We start from the raw sequence: 19,921 nt of genomic DNA on the forward strand, positions 1-19,921 counted from the left end.
AATTTTGATTGGATTTGACATTTTATATTGATGATGAAATAAAAAGGTCATTTCTCATTGCGGGTTAGTTTATTTTCTCAATGTAGACGAGCGTTCGATTCTCTCAAAAATAAAGCGATTCAACGAGTTTCAGTGGGAAATAAAGAATTCTCGTTCTATCGATCGTAAAACTTGGGAGCACTTGGGTGATTAGCATTCGAGTGGAACGTGTTTTGGCTAATGTCAAGCCTACTTCTCGTCTTGAATCGAGAATAAGTAAAGTAGAAGAGGAAGATATCGGGGTTTCTCGAACCTACCAATTGAACAGGAGAATGTAAATCAGAGCTAATTGTTACCTCTGTCTCGCCTGATCGATGGGAGTTCAGGCGCCGACAATGCACCATCGCTGTCTTCCTGATCGATAAGCCCGGACGTGACAGTACTCAATCCGGTTCTGAGGCCAGGTTGTTGAGGCAACGTTCGGCCACTTCGTGGTAACGAATTCGATCTAAGACCGGACGAACTTTGGCCAATTTGCGAACGCGACAGTGTTGCTAAATGCGACACGGCGCTACTCTGCGCCGGATTATTGACGTTGTGCCTATAATAGTAGTAAGCGGACCTCGGTGAGCTCGAACACGTCGCCTCGGTGTCCGAAGCGTAATCCAGCGACGGTCTGTGTCTCCTGGTCAATGTACCGAACTGACCCTGACCTGCTCGCTGAGAATTCGTCGTCGTGTCCGTTTGCGTACTGTATCTCGAGTTGTAACGCAACGCCGAAGAGCCTGAGTCCCAAAATGGAGGATTTCAAAAATGTGGATAACTCACAATCAGCAAGTAGATTTTCGGTGCAAACAGAATTTTCGGGGCCCAACAATTCCCGGAAAACTCCCAATATTTGTGACACACTTTTCAGGCCCGATGCAACACGACCACCGCACCAATTGTGTGTTGACAAATAACCTTCGGAAGTAATCCCATCATCGAGGATGAGAGAAAAATCACCAACCTGATTTGAGACTCGATCTCAGGAGCGTGTGTCTCGCCGGCGTCGTTATGCTCGTGTAATCGACCCGCGGTAGATGTTGATCAGAGCCACTCCGAGGCATTATTCTTCCGCTCGCAGTGTGTTGACCGTAGCCATAATTTTGGGTTTGACCGGTCAATCGGCCACTCACGGACTGCATACCACCGCCGGTTGACATGCGACGACTTCCGTTTGTCGGCATCACCGGACCGGTGTAGAACGAGTGTACCTGAATTATGTAGCATTGAAAAATAAAGGGTTATAGCCTTTTTCATGTTTTGTGGTAGACACCACGTTTCTTGGCTCTGCATATCACGGAGACTGCTGCTTCTAATTTTATTCTTTGTGCTCGATTTCTCTCAGCCGTTAATAAGGACTCTTGAACGTTGTTCGTTTATGTGTTTTCCTATTCGGCATTTTCTCGTCGTAGATGACGTGACAAAAATTTGCCGAATCAGTCTCGATGGTAGCGAGAGCAGCGGAGTGACAGAGAGAGAGAGAGAGAGAGAAAGACACAATAAAAGGTGAAAAAATTAAACGAGGATGTGAAGAAAGCTTCTTAGTAGCAGGGTTAACAGAAAATTTAGGGATGACACGCCACATAGCAATTATACATAAATATTCAATTGAGATATCACTCGCTTCGATATCTAAATCTCTATAAAGATGTATATAAATATATACATAATATCGATACATAAATCACATGTTAATATTATTGGTATACATGAATATAAATCTTTATATTGTATATTTATATCGTAAAACATTACTTATTATGGTTACAAATTCTATAGCAGTATCAAGAAGATTTGTGTTATCTTTACCTTCGTGAAATCCTGGTTAATATAAACGTAGCATTGTCATTGAGAACTAATTAGTGATTAAAGTTTCACGTCGACACGGGTATAGCGGTCGGCCGGCCGACCGACGCCACTATGTCCGCGTACTTCGGAAGCTTATTTATTGCACTATTTAACAATCGTCTTTCAATAATAATGAAAAATTTTATTTCTAGCTCTATAATCACGGATGTCTGTCCGGTGCTTGCGATCCGAACGGATCGGACGCGGTCAGAAGAAGGCTTGGCCGGCCTACCCCTTGGGATCGTGCATATCATTTTGTTTTGTTTCTCAATATAAGCACGGATACACACTGGACAGAGTCACGTTCGCAAATGTGGGTAATCACAAAATCTCAATGATATTCTAGGCCTGAACATTCAATCCGTTTAATCAAAAGACCACAAAGTTTGGATTTTCTCTTATCGATTTAGTCTCATTACTTCGTTATTTTCTGTTAACAGCAGAGGCGTTTGGTTTCAGTGAGAGTAACAGAGGGCAAACAAGTGATTAACGGTGCAGACAGATGTAAAGGGTGCTCGATCCACATCGCCTAGGACATCTAGACCTACCAAAGAGCTCTTCGGCTGAAGCGATATTTCCGTGAGTGCGAACGCATCCCAAACTTTAATGGCCTCAATCGAATGCCGTAGATACTGTTAAACTCTGCGTAATCCCAGAGAATAATCCCGATTGTACAGAAAAGTATGAAAAATCACTTCAGCCGGCAAAGCATATCGCACGACTCTCCTCGTCTTTCGTTCGTCGGATACGAACTTTCCTTTTTTACTTACTTTCTCGGCGAGGCTCTCGAGGGTCTTCGGATAGCCCCTCTCGTAAGGCTGGAAGTGTTGAGTCGTAGAGGGCTTCGGTTGATGGGTGATTACTGGCGGCGGAGGTGGTTGATAAGACCAGTGACCCTCCGGTCGTGAATTGTAATACAGATCACCGTTGCTCGAGCCGAGATCTTGACTCGAACCCAATCCCGTTAAACCGAGCCTCGAACGGGACGGTAGCATCTCTCTTCCGTCACCCCTTCTGCGATTGCTGTCCCTGATTTGTATTAATTGATTTTGTTGCTTTCTCATCTTGTTCGATTACAGCATTCAATGCTGGCTGATCGACAAACTTTTTTTTTACATTCCGAGTTGTAAGATTTTTTGAAACGCTAAAGACACTTGGGATTCGAAAACTAAATTTGTGCTTTGCTCGGAATTAACTTTATTTAAATCCATCCCTCGAAACGCCTCGATTTTCTCAGACTGTGAATATTTTTTAAAAAGCTCTCCCTTCGTTTCAGTCGATAATGACGATAATGACCCATTTGGAAACCGAGGAATTCGTACACGAAAAGAAAAGTGTCGTAATCCAATGGCACGTTTGAAATGTAATTTGTCTCGCTTTCTCGTTTTCCTCAAATTTAGACTACAAATGAGATAGATCATAAGGTAGGGTTAACGATCGGTTGTACCTGATGTGATTGCTCGTCGCGTGATCGCTCTCATCCTCATTGAGCTCCCGCTTTATCACGACGACCGGTGGTGCCTTGTGCTCGTTCTGACGACTGTGCGATACCGGCTGATGAGGGCCGTGCCTCGTTGCCAGTACCAATCGCCTCGGTATCGACATTATTATTACCACATCGTCGAGACTCATGTGCGTCACGTCCACAAGATTTACAGCAAGAATCTCGTCACCGACCTATCGATCATTCACGCAATATTTTACTTAGCTCACCTCGCGAACAAGTTTTACAGACAGTTAAGGTCGCCGACTAATGTAGCACACGCACCGCATCGTACTTCCGATCAAACTTTTCAATATTTATAACATTTTTTTTAACAAAAACCCTGCCACACTCTTAAAAATCCAAATATAAAGGTTTTCGTGATGCTGAAGTTTGCAACGTTGGAGTCCAACAAAATGATCAAAAAAAGCCTCCAATAATTCCCTGCCGAATTTGCAATTCGTAATGATACTTTCGTTCGTTTCTTTGGCCTCCAACGTTGCAAGCTTCAGCGTCGTAGGTTTTCGGGACTTTATATTTTTTTCAAATAGTTAATCAAGTTAATAGTTGGCTTACCGAATTATTGTAACTCAGTGAAAATATGAAAGTATTTTCAAAACAAAAGAAGTGAAGCCGTTCACTAGAATTTTTTAAAAACTTTTAGGGAGATCAAGTTTAGTTGATCATTTTGTCGAATTAAAATGAACGATTTCAAAGATTTTTTTTCAAATTCGATAATATTCTGATGAAATATCACACACGCCATAGAGAGCGAAAAAACGTGATCGTTTCGTGTGAAAATTGATTGCATGGATTTCAAACATTTGTCGTCCGTTCAGCGAATATTTCTCGTTATCTCAATATTCGAGATTTTTTCTGCAAACACAGAGAACGGTGCCCAGGTACCGTGCTCTTTTTATATAGCTCTTGAAAAGTGTGAAATTCGATGGTGTTCTGCGCGGAGAAATGAGAATGGGAATGAAGAATAAATTTCAGGCTAACCTTTAGGCATCCACTATTGTAAACTGCAGATTCGAGTGCTATCCTCGAGATGAAGACACCGTCGTTCCTGTCGACGCCATTACCCTCACGAATGTACAGGCCGAGCGTTTGTCCCGGTCTTTTAATTATCTCAACGAAATATATCGGGTGCTTAGGATCCTGTGGTGTGCGCGTATAGAAACGAGAGAAATGAGAGAATGGGATAAGATATATATGACAATAAACGAGAGCTCATTTTATACACGTACACGCATCTATGCACGTAGCATGTACTACATACGTACGAAGATGGAGTATGTGAGAGTGGGAGGAAGTTGAGTGAAAAAAAGGAGGAAAAAGAGGGGCTCGTTTCACGAGCGAGGAAACAATCTCGTGTTGGCAATGCCAGTAGCTAAATGGCCTCTCTCTTTCTCATTCGAAAGGCTATGAAATACACGTACTTGAAGAGAACATTATTGTCTCGAGGAGAATATATACGTAGAATATTTACGACGCTAATAATATTTTCTTTTATGTTTACTGGCATGAAAAATTTCATTATGACGTCCAGTTGGAATTCATCAGTGGATTATTTACTTTTTTCTAATAATGGGGAAACGAATGCACGCAAACATTTTGAGGGTAGTAGATTTAAGGTAGCTTATGCACGAAACGATTTTCTTGAGAAAGTTTTGAAATTTACACAGAGTTTAAATGGGGAGTCGACTGACACACGTTTCAAATTTTGAAGGGTTCGTCTCATTGGTTATTGTGATAAAATTATTTAAATATGGAGAAAAATACAAAGGGTCGTAGGGACTATGGGTAAAAAATCGTTTATCTTTCCATGTACCAAGTGAACCCTTCTTACGAAGAGTATGAAGAAATACACAATAATAATGAAGTATTATAACGAAGATTTGGGAAAAAAATTCGAGACGATTGTCTGACTAGTGATAAAGATATATTGCATTAAAGATTGAACGAAATTGGTAACGAGCACTCGTATAACATCACATGTGCCTATTTCAGCACTTTTTTACTTCGTGGCTTGGCCCATTTCTGTCATAGCCTTTTGTCTTTTTATTAATACTTTTTTATTCATACATTTCCCTTTGTGTTTTCCCTTTGCGCTCTCTAATGCGATTTTTTACATAAAAAGCTATAGTACTTTCGCCAGGGACGAATGAAATTTGGGGTACGATCAGTGATGGATCCCCGATTAATTAATGGCTTGTTATTTCATTCGCCAAAAGATAAGTTGAAAAAATTGATTTACAATTTCGAATTAATAAATCTGACACTAATTCAAAGTGATTGTATCTTTAATCAGGGAGTAAAAATCGATGCAATTTAGACACCTATAAAATACGATCCTTCGGGCATGATCTACCTTAAGATTTCTACGAAATCTTCAATTTGAAATTTGAATCTGAAAAGATTACTTTATGCGTTGAAAAGATACTTTAATGATTTTTTTTACTTCGTGGTTCAAAATGATCTCGAAATAAATTGTTAAAAATGAAGAAGCTTCCTTAGGTACTCAACTGCAATTACAATCCACGCCAACTCGGAGGACTATTTTCTTTAGCTCACACAATTTTTTTCAGGTTTTTGAAACGAGGCGTTATTTCGATTTTCCAAAATGATGACTGTTCATTTGAAATATTTATAAAATCTCGAAAAATTGTCCATGTGTCTCCTGAACTGAGGGCGCAGTCACAGACAAAGAAATTGATACGAATGGCAGGGGTCACAGGACACAAGTGTACGTCGAGTTGGCATGAAAAATCTTTTGTACGTTTGTCGATATAGATTCGTATGAATCGAGCTTACTTGAGCGGAGATAAATTTTTTGGCTGCCTCAGAAGCTTGTCTTCCCATTTGACGTGGTTCGATGACCCGTACAACCATCTCGCCCCGTCGCTCGACGGCTTCGAGTGCCGCTGCCGTCGAAGCGTCATGGTCGTTCTCTACGGTCTCGATCTGCTTGAAGATCTCGTTGCTGATACCGCTCACCTGCGAAAGACGGTCCCTCTACTTCAGGTATGGAGAAGCTTGTATAATTTTCTACCCAAAAAATTCAATCGGCCGTACGATTTTATAGCGCCAGAGCGATCTCAGATATCGAGTACGAAATATATTCATTAAATTTATCGACATACACAAAAATCGAGATTATTTACCGACTCTGAGTTTCAGAGTTTCGAAATCGATGTTGAAAGTTAATTGAATTCACAAGAATTTTTTTTACGCACTATAAAACAATCGGTCGAGTGAATTTCCTGGCAAAGGTCACGACGCGTACAGTGTCGTGCGGGAAAATTTTAACTACCGAGAATCTAAAACGAGAGTATCCTGTGCGTCGACATGAAATTCATGAATCATGTGCCATTTCCCATTCGACGTTGAAGCTTCGAGTTAAGGCCCGGGTAATGTCAATTCGGTGAAATAAATTTAAAGAATTTATTTAGACGCTGCAGATAATACAAATCTATTTTATTGATTGTGACATCATAATACAATATATGAACAAGATTTCCTGAATTTTTAAACCTCGAATATCAATAATTAACTCGATGGTAGCAGAGACACTTTGGAAAAAAGTTGTCCACCGGTCGACAGTGTAAATCGAAATCTACTCGAGCGATCTTTTTGAAATTTGGCATGCTTCTTCCGTACACAACTAATCAGGTATTTGCTAGAGGGTTTTTTTCCAATTTTTCATAATTACTAATTTCACAATAAACAAACAAGCTCATTTTTAAGGCGAAAATCAGTGTTTTCACTTCTAAGTGTCACAAAAAATGCAAAAAATCGAAAAAAAAATGCTCTCGTAGACACCTGGTCCATTGTGTAAGGAAGTATAGCATGCCAAATTTAAAAACGATCTGTCAAGTAGATTTCGATTTATATACTGTTCACCGATGAACAACTTTTTTCTGGAGTGCCTCTCAAGATTTGCTACCATCGAGTTAATTATTGACGTTCGAGTTTTAAAAATTCCCAAAATATTGTCTGTATATTGTAATATGATGTCACAATCCATATAATTAATTTGCTATTACCTATAGCGTCAAAAAAAATTCTTAAAACTGGGTTTTTTTTCCACCGAATAGTCGTCACCCCGGCCTTAAGTGTGCGTAACAATCAGCACGAAATGAATTGTATTTTCATAAACTTTAAACTCGAACTGAAATCATGTTGACATTTGGATTCTGTCTCGTTTTGGACGTCAAACAGCGGTGTTTCATTACCTTTCTGAAGTCGCCCTGAATAACCATCGGGGGTGGTTCCTTTGGGCGCAACTGGTTGGCAGGTGCCTGCCGACCGGGACTGGCGCTTATGTCTGTCACTTCTCCCCGCCCCTCCTACAATTCCATGTCAAAGGGTTTGTATAAATGCGAGTTTCATTTTGACAGTTGGTTAATTAATTCAAATAATTCGCTATTTAAGTCCGGGTCTTGGTAATATCATAATTAGTATTCGTATCGCTATTTTCTCCATCACTGATTTACACTGCTGACCGTGATGAAGACTTTCTCGAGGAATTGTGTGCCATACAAACGGCATAAATGCTTAATGAAAATCGACGTTCCGGCCAATCCACTACGAGGGGTTTGGACTCGGTGTAAATTTGTGCAACGAGGAGAGGCAAGCGAACGCAATTCTTAATAGCTGGTTCGGCACGATAATCGATAATCGATATGCAATTTGGTTCTACACGTACTTCCTGCTCTTCCTCGTTCTCTGTACATTCCTATGCTTTTCGATGCCAAACGCGCCCGCGTTTGGCTGCATTTTCTTCTCGGACTCTACATCGAAGTATTATGTATATAAGCCCATCGTTCGGTTTCACCTTGCTCTACATTGCTTCCAGCTTTCCCATTTCCGCAAACATTTCTCCTATTACATTTCGTCAAATAACTAAAAAAATTTGTCTCCCATTGTAGGAAAATCGGAGCGAAAAAGCAACAGCGTAAAACCAGACGGCGACCGAAGACTCGAGTCCTCGGAAATTTCAATTACGATTCCATCTGCCAAGCACGTTATGCCTCGAAATCCCTCAGAATCCTCATACAACGAGAATGAAAAACTTTTTCAACGACCAAATCTCGTGTTTCGGAGTACCCCTCGGAACAAAAGCAACAAAAAACTGTTACCCAAGGACACTAGTTGTAGCTCAAACTATGCAAATTCATCCAGACCGAAAAAATTGTAATACCATTGACACAAGCCATCCAGTAACACTAATTTCCTTCTCAATGCGCGAACATCGACACTTCCTTGATCAGAGCATTATAATCCGGGCACTTATCACACTTCCTACGTCAATGCGATAATCTTGCAGTTTCCCTTCGAGTTACAGCACACATGTGCTGTATTCCAGTACTCCATTCATTTTCCTTCCTCCGTTGCCATATATTTTCATATACTACATCATGATTTCATCAATTTGGGTTAAAGCGTGCTGCAGCTGGGACCAGCGGTCCTGCATGGTCGATATAGCCCGCAGCAGCGAGCCGGCCCAACGAGTCTCAGTGATATAGAGCCACCAGAGTTGGTTGAACGGGAACGTTGCGAGTCCGAGATATCGGAAGCACGACTGCTATGGTGAAGGTGTACTCGGATGCTTGCCAAGAGTTTTTCTTTCATTTTCTCCCGTATGTATATATCGAAAGTACAATCCCCAACCATCGGGAGACATACAATACTCGTTTTTTCTCTGGTAGGTCGGGTATCTCAATTTTTTTCTATCGATTCTTATCCCAGGAAAGTAAGTCGGATGAAAAATGATAACAAAACTGTTGGAAACAGTAGTGAAATGGTATTTGACGAGACGGTGTGATAAATAAATACTCGATTGCTCTCTATTGCTGCTGCATAGAACTACATTAGCACACTAAACGGTAATTATAATGACACGCGGAGAGAATTAAATTTGAAAAATGACCGTTCGGTAACGATAGTGCGGTGACGAGCTGCGATTCGTGACATTATTATGGAAAAGAATTTTCCTATAAAAATAATAACATTCATTGTTCACAGTAGGAACTTTTACCGGAGTATTTAGTAAATTTTGACGTCACGGTGAATTTTACGACGCTGCAGTCTGTAAAAATTTTTGTACGTATATTTATGCTGGGGACATGGTAGGGCTATTTCTCCATTCTTTTTATGTGCTCAAAGCAAAGACATTTAACCGCGATGCAACGTAGGATTCGCTAAACGTTTCGTAAATTTTATTAAAAAATGGAAAAAAAAATCGTCACCAATTTCGTATTTTTCTTTTAATACATGGCGTCGAGCCGCTACCGCGTCTCTTGATACACGAACCGTAAATTTCACAATCTGCAATATTTACTATTATAAAATTTTAAATTCGGCAAAATATTGAAAATTTTACAGTTACTGGAATAAATATTTTTCGTTAACTTGTCCCCGCAGTCAAATATATCCGGTTAATTTTACAGTGAATTTCACACTAAATATTACCGTTTAATTCTCTCCGTGTACAACGAAGCTGCTCGATAGACATAAGTTTTCAGAGCTCAGCATTCGTTGAAAGAAGCGAATTACCCCACTGCAATTTGGAGTACTTTCGTATCACATATTTTGCAATCGTTAGTAGTCTAACGACGTTGAAACAATGGCTCAAAGTTATGAGAATTATCATCAATAATTCGTGTTCGAATGATCGCATTGGAGTCGAAATAAAGTGCTCGCAAGTGATGAGAATGTTTGGGAAAAACTACCCCGGATATATACACATGTAGACAGATATTTATGTATTTATAAGCAACCCGGCAATGTAGTACTTTGGTTGGTTGTGCGCTCGCGCGAAACCTCCCTGTCTTCTCAGGCACAGAAGGGTGTGTGGGGTATTATCGACCCGGTGTGACGTCACGAATGGTAGTTTCACGTTTCGTCTCTCTTTATCTGCCTCGACTACGTTACAGAGCCCGGCTCCGTCGTGTGCATCGTCCCGTAACCGTCTCCGCGACCGCCCCCCGCCATGGAAAATAGTCTAGAAGAAATCGAGGGATCCAAGAGTTATGGGAACCGCAGATTTTTATGCGATGCTTGTGGATTTGTCAGGGGAGCTTTACGGACTTTGGCTTTCCGGAAAATCACGCGTTCCTCAGCCCCCTCCCGCCCCCACGACCCCTATTGAAATGCTCGCTCGGATGTAGCAGTTTGGAAAGAGGGGGATGAACTCGTTCACATTTCGTGTCACTCAAGCAGATCTCCGGCCATAAATCAATTCGCGTTCAACACCACGCGCGCGTTGCATTCAGGAAAAAAATTGAAATGCCTACAACCTCGTGCGCACTAACGTTATATATTCCCTTGTAAAATGTATAAAATACACTTGGCGCCGGTCCGGCCTTTTTCATATATCGATCCAAATAATCCGTTGCGACTTTAACGATTTTCTGGGGAGAGTCGAAAGATAGATTTTGACCAGTGAAAAAACTGGGTCTCCTAATTCGATTCGGTTATTTTGAGTCCCTCGACGCGCGTTTAGCTTCCACTGATAATGCTACAAGTAAAAGAGGAAGAGAGAATTTCACGTAGGATTGGAAGGGCTTGAGTTCGAATCGATGACTTGTTTATAAATGGAGCTCTCGGTATATTATAATCTAATTCAATTTTGGTCGCTCCTCGCGACCGAATTCGATCCCAACTCAATCGGCCCGGCTTTTGTATGACAAAGTAGACCGGGATTCCCTGTAAGAAAACACACACACACACACACACACAAAGGGAGAAAGGCTTACCGGCGGGTTTTGTCTTACGAAGCATCGAAGCATGCGCTTAACTGCAGGGAGACGCTTGCGTATAGTAAAAAAACACCGGCTCGGTGAATCTTGAGGTATGAGGAGAGAAAAAATGTCTTCGAAGCAGGTAGCGCGGCCTATAGCCATAGGACACACACTGTGTAACAGCGCCGCACACGACGAGCAGTGCGCGACTCGGAGAAAAGCGTGGCTCTCGTTCCACAGGGAAAAGTAGGATTAGAGCGCTCCACTTCCTCCGTAAGGCTTAAGCCCTCTTGACCTCAAGCCGGCAGGTCAACGAGATAACGTCGACGACGTTGACTGCGAGAGGGAATCGAGGTTTGACGTGGAGGCTGATCGTTCGATTCGCTTCCGTAGAAAACAACTCATCGATTGCCCCTTCATATTCGTTCGTCGTCGCATCCATCACTTTTTTTTCGAGCGTATACTCGTGCGATAGATTTTCCTCTTTCACCGCAGCAACGATCATTTCCTAAAATTTCATTCTTCGTATTGCAGGCGCCTGACACGAAATTTGAAGATTCAATGGAACAGATCTCAATAAGTCGTTGGCTAATTCAACATTTCAAAAAGCATTTGATATTTAGCACTCGACAGAATAAACTGCGATATCGAACCCTACGAGAAAGCCTTTCTGGCGACAAGAGGGATCGGTTAAACACGCGTCCAATAGCAGCCACCTCACGTTACAAGGTGTACGAACGTCGATCGTAAACATCGTTTACCGCGGTAACAGTGCTATTGAGAATCCATCGAAAATGGCGGATATCGGAACGGGAACGCAACAACAACGACCCGGCAAGACAAAAAGGGAACGGCGAGAGAAATCATGCGGTAAATGACATATAACTGTAGATCCGCGGTGTTGGATTCCCCCGCCACCAGACGCTTCGATGATCGCAGGCTAGGTCGAGAGCGAAAGCATCTTCAGCTTCACGAGAATTGACGACGCAGATAGAGGCGAGCCAGGAACGAGAGAGGAAAGGATAAGGAAAACGGCGGAGGTTATACGGCGAAAGGTGGCCCCAGGGGGTGTCAGGAGAGTTGCGCCGACGATGAGCACCGGAGCAAGCGCTCGAGGAACGAACTCAGAGAGCGTAGTAGTATTTCCCACTCCCTCGTATACCCGCTGCCTCTCTTCACGATCCTTTCTCTTATCCTCTTCGGCGACTGGAAGCTCGTAGTAGTAATGGCCGTAGTATAGTAACCGGTCGCACGGTTTGCAGCGGTTTTATCTCCTTCTCATTTCCATTCGCGTTCTTTCCTTCACTACGAATTCTCCTTCTCTCCGCCCTCCGCGACTCCCCCGTTCTCTTGCGTACAGCACGTACACTGCTGTGCTGCTCTCGAGAACCGCGCGCGATGAAAATAGTAATGGCGCACACGCAAGCGTACGCACGCGGGCTCAACGTCGATGGAATTAAAGCACTCGGTATGAAGGCTCTGCACACCCTCTTCGCTCATTTTCCTCGTCCTTTTACTTTCTTTGCGTGCTGCTCTTTCTTTTGGATTCGTCCACGCAATAATACATTTGGGTTTTGCTGAGGGAATCAAGGGAGTCTAATATTTCTCATATTTCGGCTTCGCGGGAGTCTTTCCTACCGGCAAATCTTAGTATATCCTTGCTTCTTCGCCATATTATAGCCCGCCTAACGCGCCTGCGTTTCGAAATTCAACAGCACAAATCCACTAGGGAATAGGAGAAATAGAGACAGCGAAAGGGTGAATGCAGTTCCTCCTGTAGTTTCAGATACGCAGAGATAAATTTCTTCTCGCTCTCTTTCTCTTTTATGATTGTGTGGATCTTTCGTCTTTCATTACCGGTCGGTAATATATTTTCTGACGCTTTGCCTGCTCTTTTCGTCTCCACTTTATTATTTTCTTAAAAATTAATTCCACGTTTTTTACTGCCAAATATCACAACAGTGTAGAAGCGTCTGCATACGAATTCGCAGGACTTTACTCGTTGCTCACCCCGAGCAAAGTATATATGCGGAGCTTCGCATCACATGCGCACGTTTCACTTTGTGGATGCTCCGACGATGTTAACTTCTTGGAATTATACGTCGTCTTATCGCTGGATGTTGAAAAAAAATCCGAAAGATAATCTTGAAACGAAAAATTTGCCTGTCGGCTACTTCCGATGGATTTAGTACCCAGACGCGAGATGAAATTTCACAAAAACTAGGTCCAGGTTAATCAGTTGGAAAGAATTTCAGATAAGCCACAAAAGTGTAGTTTCACGCGAGCTCATATCTCCTTTAGACTCGTGAAAGAAGCGAATTCGATACCATAATTCGAGAACTCAATTATCCTTTGAACTTGATTTGAGAATAATGAATTGTCTTACCCTCAACCAATTCGTTGCTCCTTCTCCCCTAAACTAATTATTTCCCCTCGCCCCTAACCCATTATAAATAATCGTGGATGCAGCAGGCCAGAAAATTCGAAGAAAATCGTACAACCACCGCCTACCTTAAATGTCTAATTCTTAAATAGAATCTTTTTTGTAACATGGAATGAGGTATGTGATTATGGTCTGTCCATCAGGTCACTCAGTTCGAATCACAGTGGTCTAGCAATGTAAGGTAAGTACGTGGACACGCGAAACTCCGTTTCAAATCGATAGCTCGCGACAACACACGAGTATGGTCTTTCCGCGTGCACATGTTATACACCGGTTGCTGTATCTCGAGAAAACCTCCGGCCCGTATCGTTTAATAAATCAAGTTTTCCAGGTAACCGTTTGCTTCTCGCGTAATAGAAAATTCTCAGAGAATATTCTCTGCTGAGCAGGTACCCTTGTCGTTTCCTGGAATCCACTACAATTGCTTATACCGAGGTCGTTATATTTATGTTTTCTTCGTAGTCCTCCATCGGCCATAAAAAGTGCAAGTGTTTCAAGCTAATCGCTCTGATCAAACTGTAGTTGTGTTGAGTCAATGGTTGATTCTTTCATAATAGAACGGTGGGACTTCAAATTGATTCTTGGATAATTGCGCGGTAGAATAACCGTATTTTTGCGATTGGATCCCGCTGCATCCCTATTACGGATTAAGGGGTCTACCCTAACGAGAATTTTCAAAAAGTCGATTTTTTATCGCATCTTTCATCATACTAAAATTTTATAAAGATCTGACCAGTCCAAGTGTACTTTTGAGTGACGTTTACTCGGCTGTCTGAGCACGCTAGTACGTACCTGCCCTTGTTTAAACGCGTTTTTCTCAAAATTACGTTTTCGGACGGCTCGTTGATAAAATCTCCGAAGCTATTCGACCGATCCTTACCAAAATTTTACCACATTTCCTTTATATAGCGCATATCATACGAATTTTGAAATTGTGAGTGGAATTATTTTTATTTTTTTGTTAAAAACGATGAAAAAAAACGTGCTTTTTCGTAGTTTTTTGGAAAAATGGCCACCACTTTGTCATTTTTGAAAATACCAAAAATCGTATGATATGCGCTATAGCCGCATTTACCTATCGAATCTAAAACCATTTTTCCTTTTTTCGCCGATCATCCATTCCAGCGTACGCCCATCTTTGTTATTGTACTCGTCGCCTCACCAATTTTTCTGTACGAAGAGTGAGTAAAAATAAATTGAAAAAAAAAAAAAAACATTTCGTGTATTTTAAGAGTGTGTATTTTTTAGGCCTAACACTTTTTATACAGGTCAAAAAAATTCACGAAAATAGTCTTTTTTTGCCCGTCTAATTGTGGGGTAGATCCCCTTAAAAAAGCGTTCACTTCAATACCCGAATCATTAAAGTTCCCATGAATAAGCTCATTTTTTCAATGCTTTTTTATATTCCCTTCGCAAATCGATTCTACACTCTTTCGTGATGGATCTAGCCGTCCGGATGATGTCCGAATTCCCTCGTGATGTTCTATTCCTGGTCCAAACTATATTCAGACTCGACGAAGACGTAGCTGCGCTAGAGTTTTGGGGCATTGCAATCGATCATGAGACATCGAGGCAGAGACACTGCGCTTGTTGACCTAGTACGAGAGAGAGACACGGAGGGCGAGAATGGAGCACAGAGAGAGGATAAAGAGCGGGTATATTCTCTGATCTTGTGTTGAAGTAACACATATATACGTATATGAGCGGATTCGTCTAAATACAATTGGTTCAAAGCGAGCCGGTCGATATTGAGCATGCAAAGCGATCCATCCAGTCCAACCAGGTCAATGAAGCTTAAGAGAAGGAAGGCTGGACCAAAGTCGAATCGCTTTTCACGTAGTTTTCCTTCTTCTCGACCATTCAAACGGTGCTGGATTTCTTTTGCACCGAGAATCCTGAAGAGCGCGGTATAACAAGGTGAAGTGTTGAAAGACGCGCAGAAAAAAAATAAAAGATTGTATTCTTCAATGAAAAATGGTGTGGGCATGATCAAACTTCCAACTTTTCACAGTCTTCGTTCTAACCGCTTGTGTTGATTGTTCGTTGACACTGTAGAAATCTTGGTTATTCTGTGCACAAGCCGAGGTAGCACAGCTCATTCCGCTCCTCTCCCCCGACGAATAAATCGTGCGAAACTGAGATAGAGAGCGAGTGCCCTGTACTGACGCGAGCAATATTATCATGTACACCGACATGATGTGGATTTACTTTCTCCATTTTTATTGATTTTTTTCGCGATACGTGAAAGCAGACATGGCAATTTTTCACTTTTATTTCGATAGAAATTTCATCGAATATCGTTGTCACGTCGACAGTTGAATGCCTTTTATCTGTAACTACCCGAGAAAATTTGTACCACCAATTGTATAGCTGCAACTTTTTTCTGAAGAAAATAAAAAACGAAAAATAGCGTGGAGCACGAAGACCGTCTACAGAAGCCACGCTCTCGGGATATTCGATTCGAATAGCAAGTGTGTACGTATAGCATAACTTGCCACTCGACTCTCTCACTTTTCTCATCCCGTCTTTTCGAGCGCGTCCGGGCTAGTAAATGTCAGACCCAATCGAAATGGTGTGTACGATCTCTCGCCCTTGCCGACCGACCCCTCCGAATCGAGCCAGAGCCGAGGCCATGTACGAGGAACTGCTCGGAGAAAGGGAGGCAAAAAGAAGGACAAGAACTCCGAGATGCCCTCCGAACTTCGGGGCGCGTTGCGACGTGCCGAACCGATAAGAATGGAGCGTCGAACCAATCGACGATGCCAGTTGCTTTCCCACATCCCCAACGTTTCAGACATCCTACTCCCCGTCTCTTTTCGAAAATGCCGATAATTTTACATTCATACACATCGAAATGAAAACGAGCCATTTTTCGATAAAAGCAGACCGAGCTGGACGTGAAAATTTCTTCTAAAACGTATACTATTTCGTATCGATTTCTCACTCGAGTTCTCGCACGATCGAATCACTTGCGGACTATTGCTCCAAAAGTCTTTTACGTGGTAAACATACACACGGTGGAAAGAAGGTTTCCAATTAAGCGGTGAAACTGACGGACTCTTTTTTACTATACATTTTGCTCTGACACGGTACTCCGTTTCCCTCCCTCCGAGCCCCGAAAATCCATCATTTGGCGGAACGACTTTCTTATGGTCATGGGAAACAATTGCTGAAAAAATTTGCGGTGTCGATATTTACCCTGCGTCCGGAATTCCCTCACTCTCCCCTGCTTCTCCAGCACGAAAATGGATTGATTTTTTGGAGTGTGAAAGGTTGAAAGACAGTGGAAACTTGGCCCGCAGTTGGCACACATTTCGTTGGGAAATTGTTTGAAAAGAAGCCAACGAGTCTCGTTGTGCGGTGGTGCCGAGTGATTTTTAAGTTGGAAAAGCGGGATAAACGAATATATTGAGAATGTAAGAAAGCGAGAAGAAGGGCTCTGGGGGTTTTCAACTGCTTCCTTGACTAACTATCACCGCCGGTAGTAATAGTGTCAGAGCACTATATATGTCATGTATGAAGGCGGAAAAGAAATAAAAAGGAGAAGGTAATAGTACCTACTGCCGGGCAAAGTGAGGAAAGCCCGGAAACCGAGAGGCTATGCGGTGAGCCAACACACAAGCGGATAGCAGACGAGACCCGACGACGACGTCGATGTCGAAAATTACAACGCGCGTCGAGCACCAACCGAGAGGACTGCGACGAACACACGCGCACACACAGGGCTCAGCGGCCCATTCCCGCGGGCTACCGCCAACCAGAATATATATATTAAGTGAGAAAGAGATTGAGAGAGACAGCTGAGTTGGAGAGGATGCGAAAAGGGAAAAGTGAAGCGATAGAATGTTACCGAGAAAGAGAGAGGGCGAACAGGAGAAGGGAGGAAACTTCGAGTTCCCTAACACATATTGCTAAAGTATATGTATATAGATGCATTTAAAAATGTATGTGTTCGTTTGTGTGTATGTGTGCATAGATACACGTGAAGAGTACAGCAGGCTTCAACCCCTCGAGCCTCGAAGCATAGGACGAGGCTTCCCTTTTGCCCCTTCTCCATCTGCTTCACAATCTTGTAAACCTTGCCGAGGTTTTCGAGGGTGTGGGAAATAGGATGCGAGTGAACGTGCTTCTGGTTACTCCACCGGGAATATTACGTCCTCTGTGGCCTCTTTCCTAACCTACGGCAACAAGGAGACGCAGCCACCGCGGCGGTACAGAGGGAAAGAGAGAGAAGCAGATGGAGAGCAGCGAGGGAACACGAACTTTCTGAAGATTAATAATTCTCATGGATTTGTGGATAGATGAGAGGCTCGAGGTCTCAAATGTTGGAAAAATACATAAGCGGCGATATGCATAGCTTACCATAAGTTAATGGCCCGTTTAAATATCGCTACGACATCATGTGACAATGGTTCATTCATCATCTTCACACCTAGCGATTTCTACAGGGAATCGCTAGGTGTGAAGGGAGAAAACCGACTCGTTTTGTATAGTGAAGAATATATTATTTTTCAAGAATTTTCAAAGTATTTAGCCACCGATTACAAACAGCATCTTTGAAATTTGAAATTTTTTGTTCCTTCAATTCTAAACAGCTTTATGTGCATAGCAAAAAGTGATGCACGTGAAAACTGTATTTCGTTTTGTTTTCGAGTGTCATGTCAGTTCATTTTCATTTTCATTTTCATTTTCATGGCAGACCACCACTTACCGATAAGTGGAAATTTATTGTAAATCACAAATTTTTACTGTCAGCATAGCAAATTCTATGGTAAATACACGAATATACACCCAATACGTATGTGTACACCGAATCGAGCATTCTTTAGAATATATACATTTGAAGTGACTGAAAACATTTTTTGCCATGCTTACAGAGAAAAACATTCTGGAATTTTTCTAATAAAAGGGATGGGTCTTGGTCTTTTTACTATGGTGGAACTGTCAGTATCAATATAATTGAATAAATTTTATTATTTTGTCCCCAAAGCGTAATCATATCGAAGGATCTCGGAATTTCGTATTTTGAGGTGTTTACCGATTGAAAAAATGTATGAAAATAAAATTTCTAAGAACAAGCGCATACGAGTTGACACAAAAAAAGAATATTTTTGACATGGTTGAGTGTAGGGACATTAAATGGCTGAAATTCAAACACGACTTGAGTTTCAATGCTACAGTTTCTTTTTTATTTCGTACTATTTTCTTTTGAGAGGCAAAACGCTGACGGACATGACTATAGAGAAACTATACGACGGTCGTGACTTTATTCTCGTTTGTGGAAGCAGCATTGAAAGGATAAGACAAAACGTACAAGAGGTAAAGACAAAAGGAAGTGACGTTGGTAAAGCGAAAGAGAGAAAAAGAACGTTCCAGAAATTAGATGTCCCCCGTACCATCGGAGATCCTTCTCATTTTCGTTTCACCCTCTTTTATAATATCCAGTAAGAAATCTCAACGAAGCCGACGACACACTCCCAGACTATTGAAGAAAACCTCCAGGCCAGTCCCATCAACAGTTCTATGATTTTACGACGGAGATTCTATATACGCATTCGGGGATAGATATATCCATGCTGGATATTGCTTGAAAGAGGAGGCTCCATGGTGCTTGCAATAATATAATAGAACCGGTGAAATACGCGAGACCCGCCATTCTCATTTCTTCGGTTTAACGGTGAGAAAAGGTAATTAGATATTGATTTTGCATTAGAGCCTTCGGTGCGTCTGGGGATATTCAAGGTTTTTCGTCGAAGCGTTTTATCGTGGGCCATAAGGGATGGGAGCAGATGATAAAATGTCGTACTCTCGCGCCGTTCACGTCATCAACGGTCACGATATGAAAAAAGCGCAAAAAGAAACACGAATAAAATAGAAAACGAGAAGAAAAAGATCTGTTTTTTGCGTTGATTTTTTATTCTTGAAACATATTTTTGTGATGTGTAGCCCTAAGGCGCGATGGTGACGTTGAGTGAAACGATAGGTTAGCGAAAGCTTTACCGAATGCGAAGTACGCGCGAGAGACGCGAAAGAGAGAAGGCCTTCGGAGCACTACACCCCGGTGCTTAATTGGCCATCTGTTATCGACAGGCTGTAGAGAGGAGAGCTACAGACCTGCTCCTGGACGATGAATAATGAGTTCGCGTCACGGACAGAGCACCCAACTCCGCATATACCAGAAGCAGAAAGGGAGCCTCAAAGCCACACACGTATTCTTACACGTCCGCATGTATTTCTATATATACATGTCGGTCGGAAAGCTCGACTCAACCGCAAAAGGTGAGGACTACTCCGCTCAGACAAAAGCCGAGGCTCACTCTCCCTCGTTACCCCGAAATGATAATTAGGCTGAACAATGAATAAATTTAATGATTA

At 42.1% G+C, this 19,921-nt stretch overlaps 1 protein-coding gene across 10 annotated transcripts in view; it reads right to left on the reverse strand.

Moving 5' to 3' along the window:
- Nucleotides 1–19,921, reverse strand: part of RhoGAP100F (Rho GTPase activating protein at 100F) — a 43,638-nt gene that overhangs the window by 8,518 nt on the left and 15,199 nt on the right. For 6 of the 10 annotated variants that reach the window (XR_006262675.1, XR_006262721.1, XM_043432560.1 and 3 more), the window contains exons 4-11: nt 7,594–7,707; nt 6,173–6,373; nt 4,358–4,516; nt 3,320–3,549; nt 2,643–2,901; nt 1,834–1,845; nt 989–1,235; nt 336–764 (exon numbers count right to left, since the gene is read on the reverse strand). Coding sequence is in view for 8 of the 10 variants with exons in the window: in XM_043432560.1 (XP_043288495.1) it covers nt 336–764; nt 989–1,235; nt 1,834–1,845; nt 2,643–2,901; nt 3,320–3,549; nt 4,358–4,516; nt 6,173–6,373; nt 7,594–7,707 (1,651 nt within the window). In the remaining 2 variants the exon portion in view is untranslated. The remainder of the gene's footprint in view (nt 1–335; nt 765–988; nt 1,236–1,833; nt 1,846–2,642; nt 2,902–3,319; nt 3,550–4,357; nt 4,517–6,172; nt 6,374–7,593; nt 7,708–19,921) is intronic. The other 4 variants (XM_043432803.1, XM_043432645.1, XM_043432935.1 and 1 more) reach the window with 4 other exon arrangements.

Source organism: Venturia canescens, chromosome 1 (assembly GCF_019457755.1).
Source record: "Venturia canescens isolate UGA chromosome 1, ASM1945775v1, whole genome shotgun sequence".
Lineage (NCBI taxonomy): Eukaryota > Metazoa > Arthropoda > Insecta > Hymenoptera > Ichneumonidae > Venturia > Venturia canescens.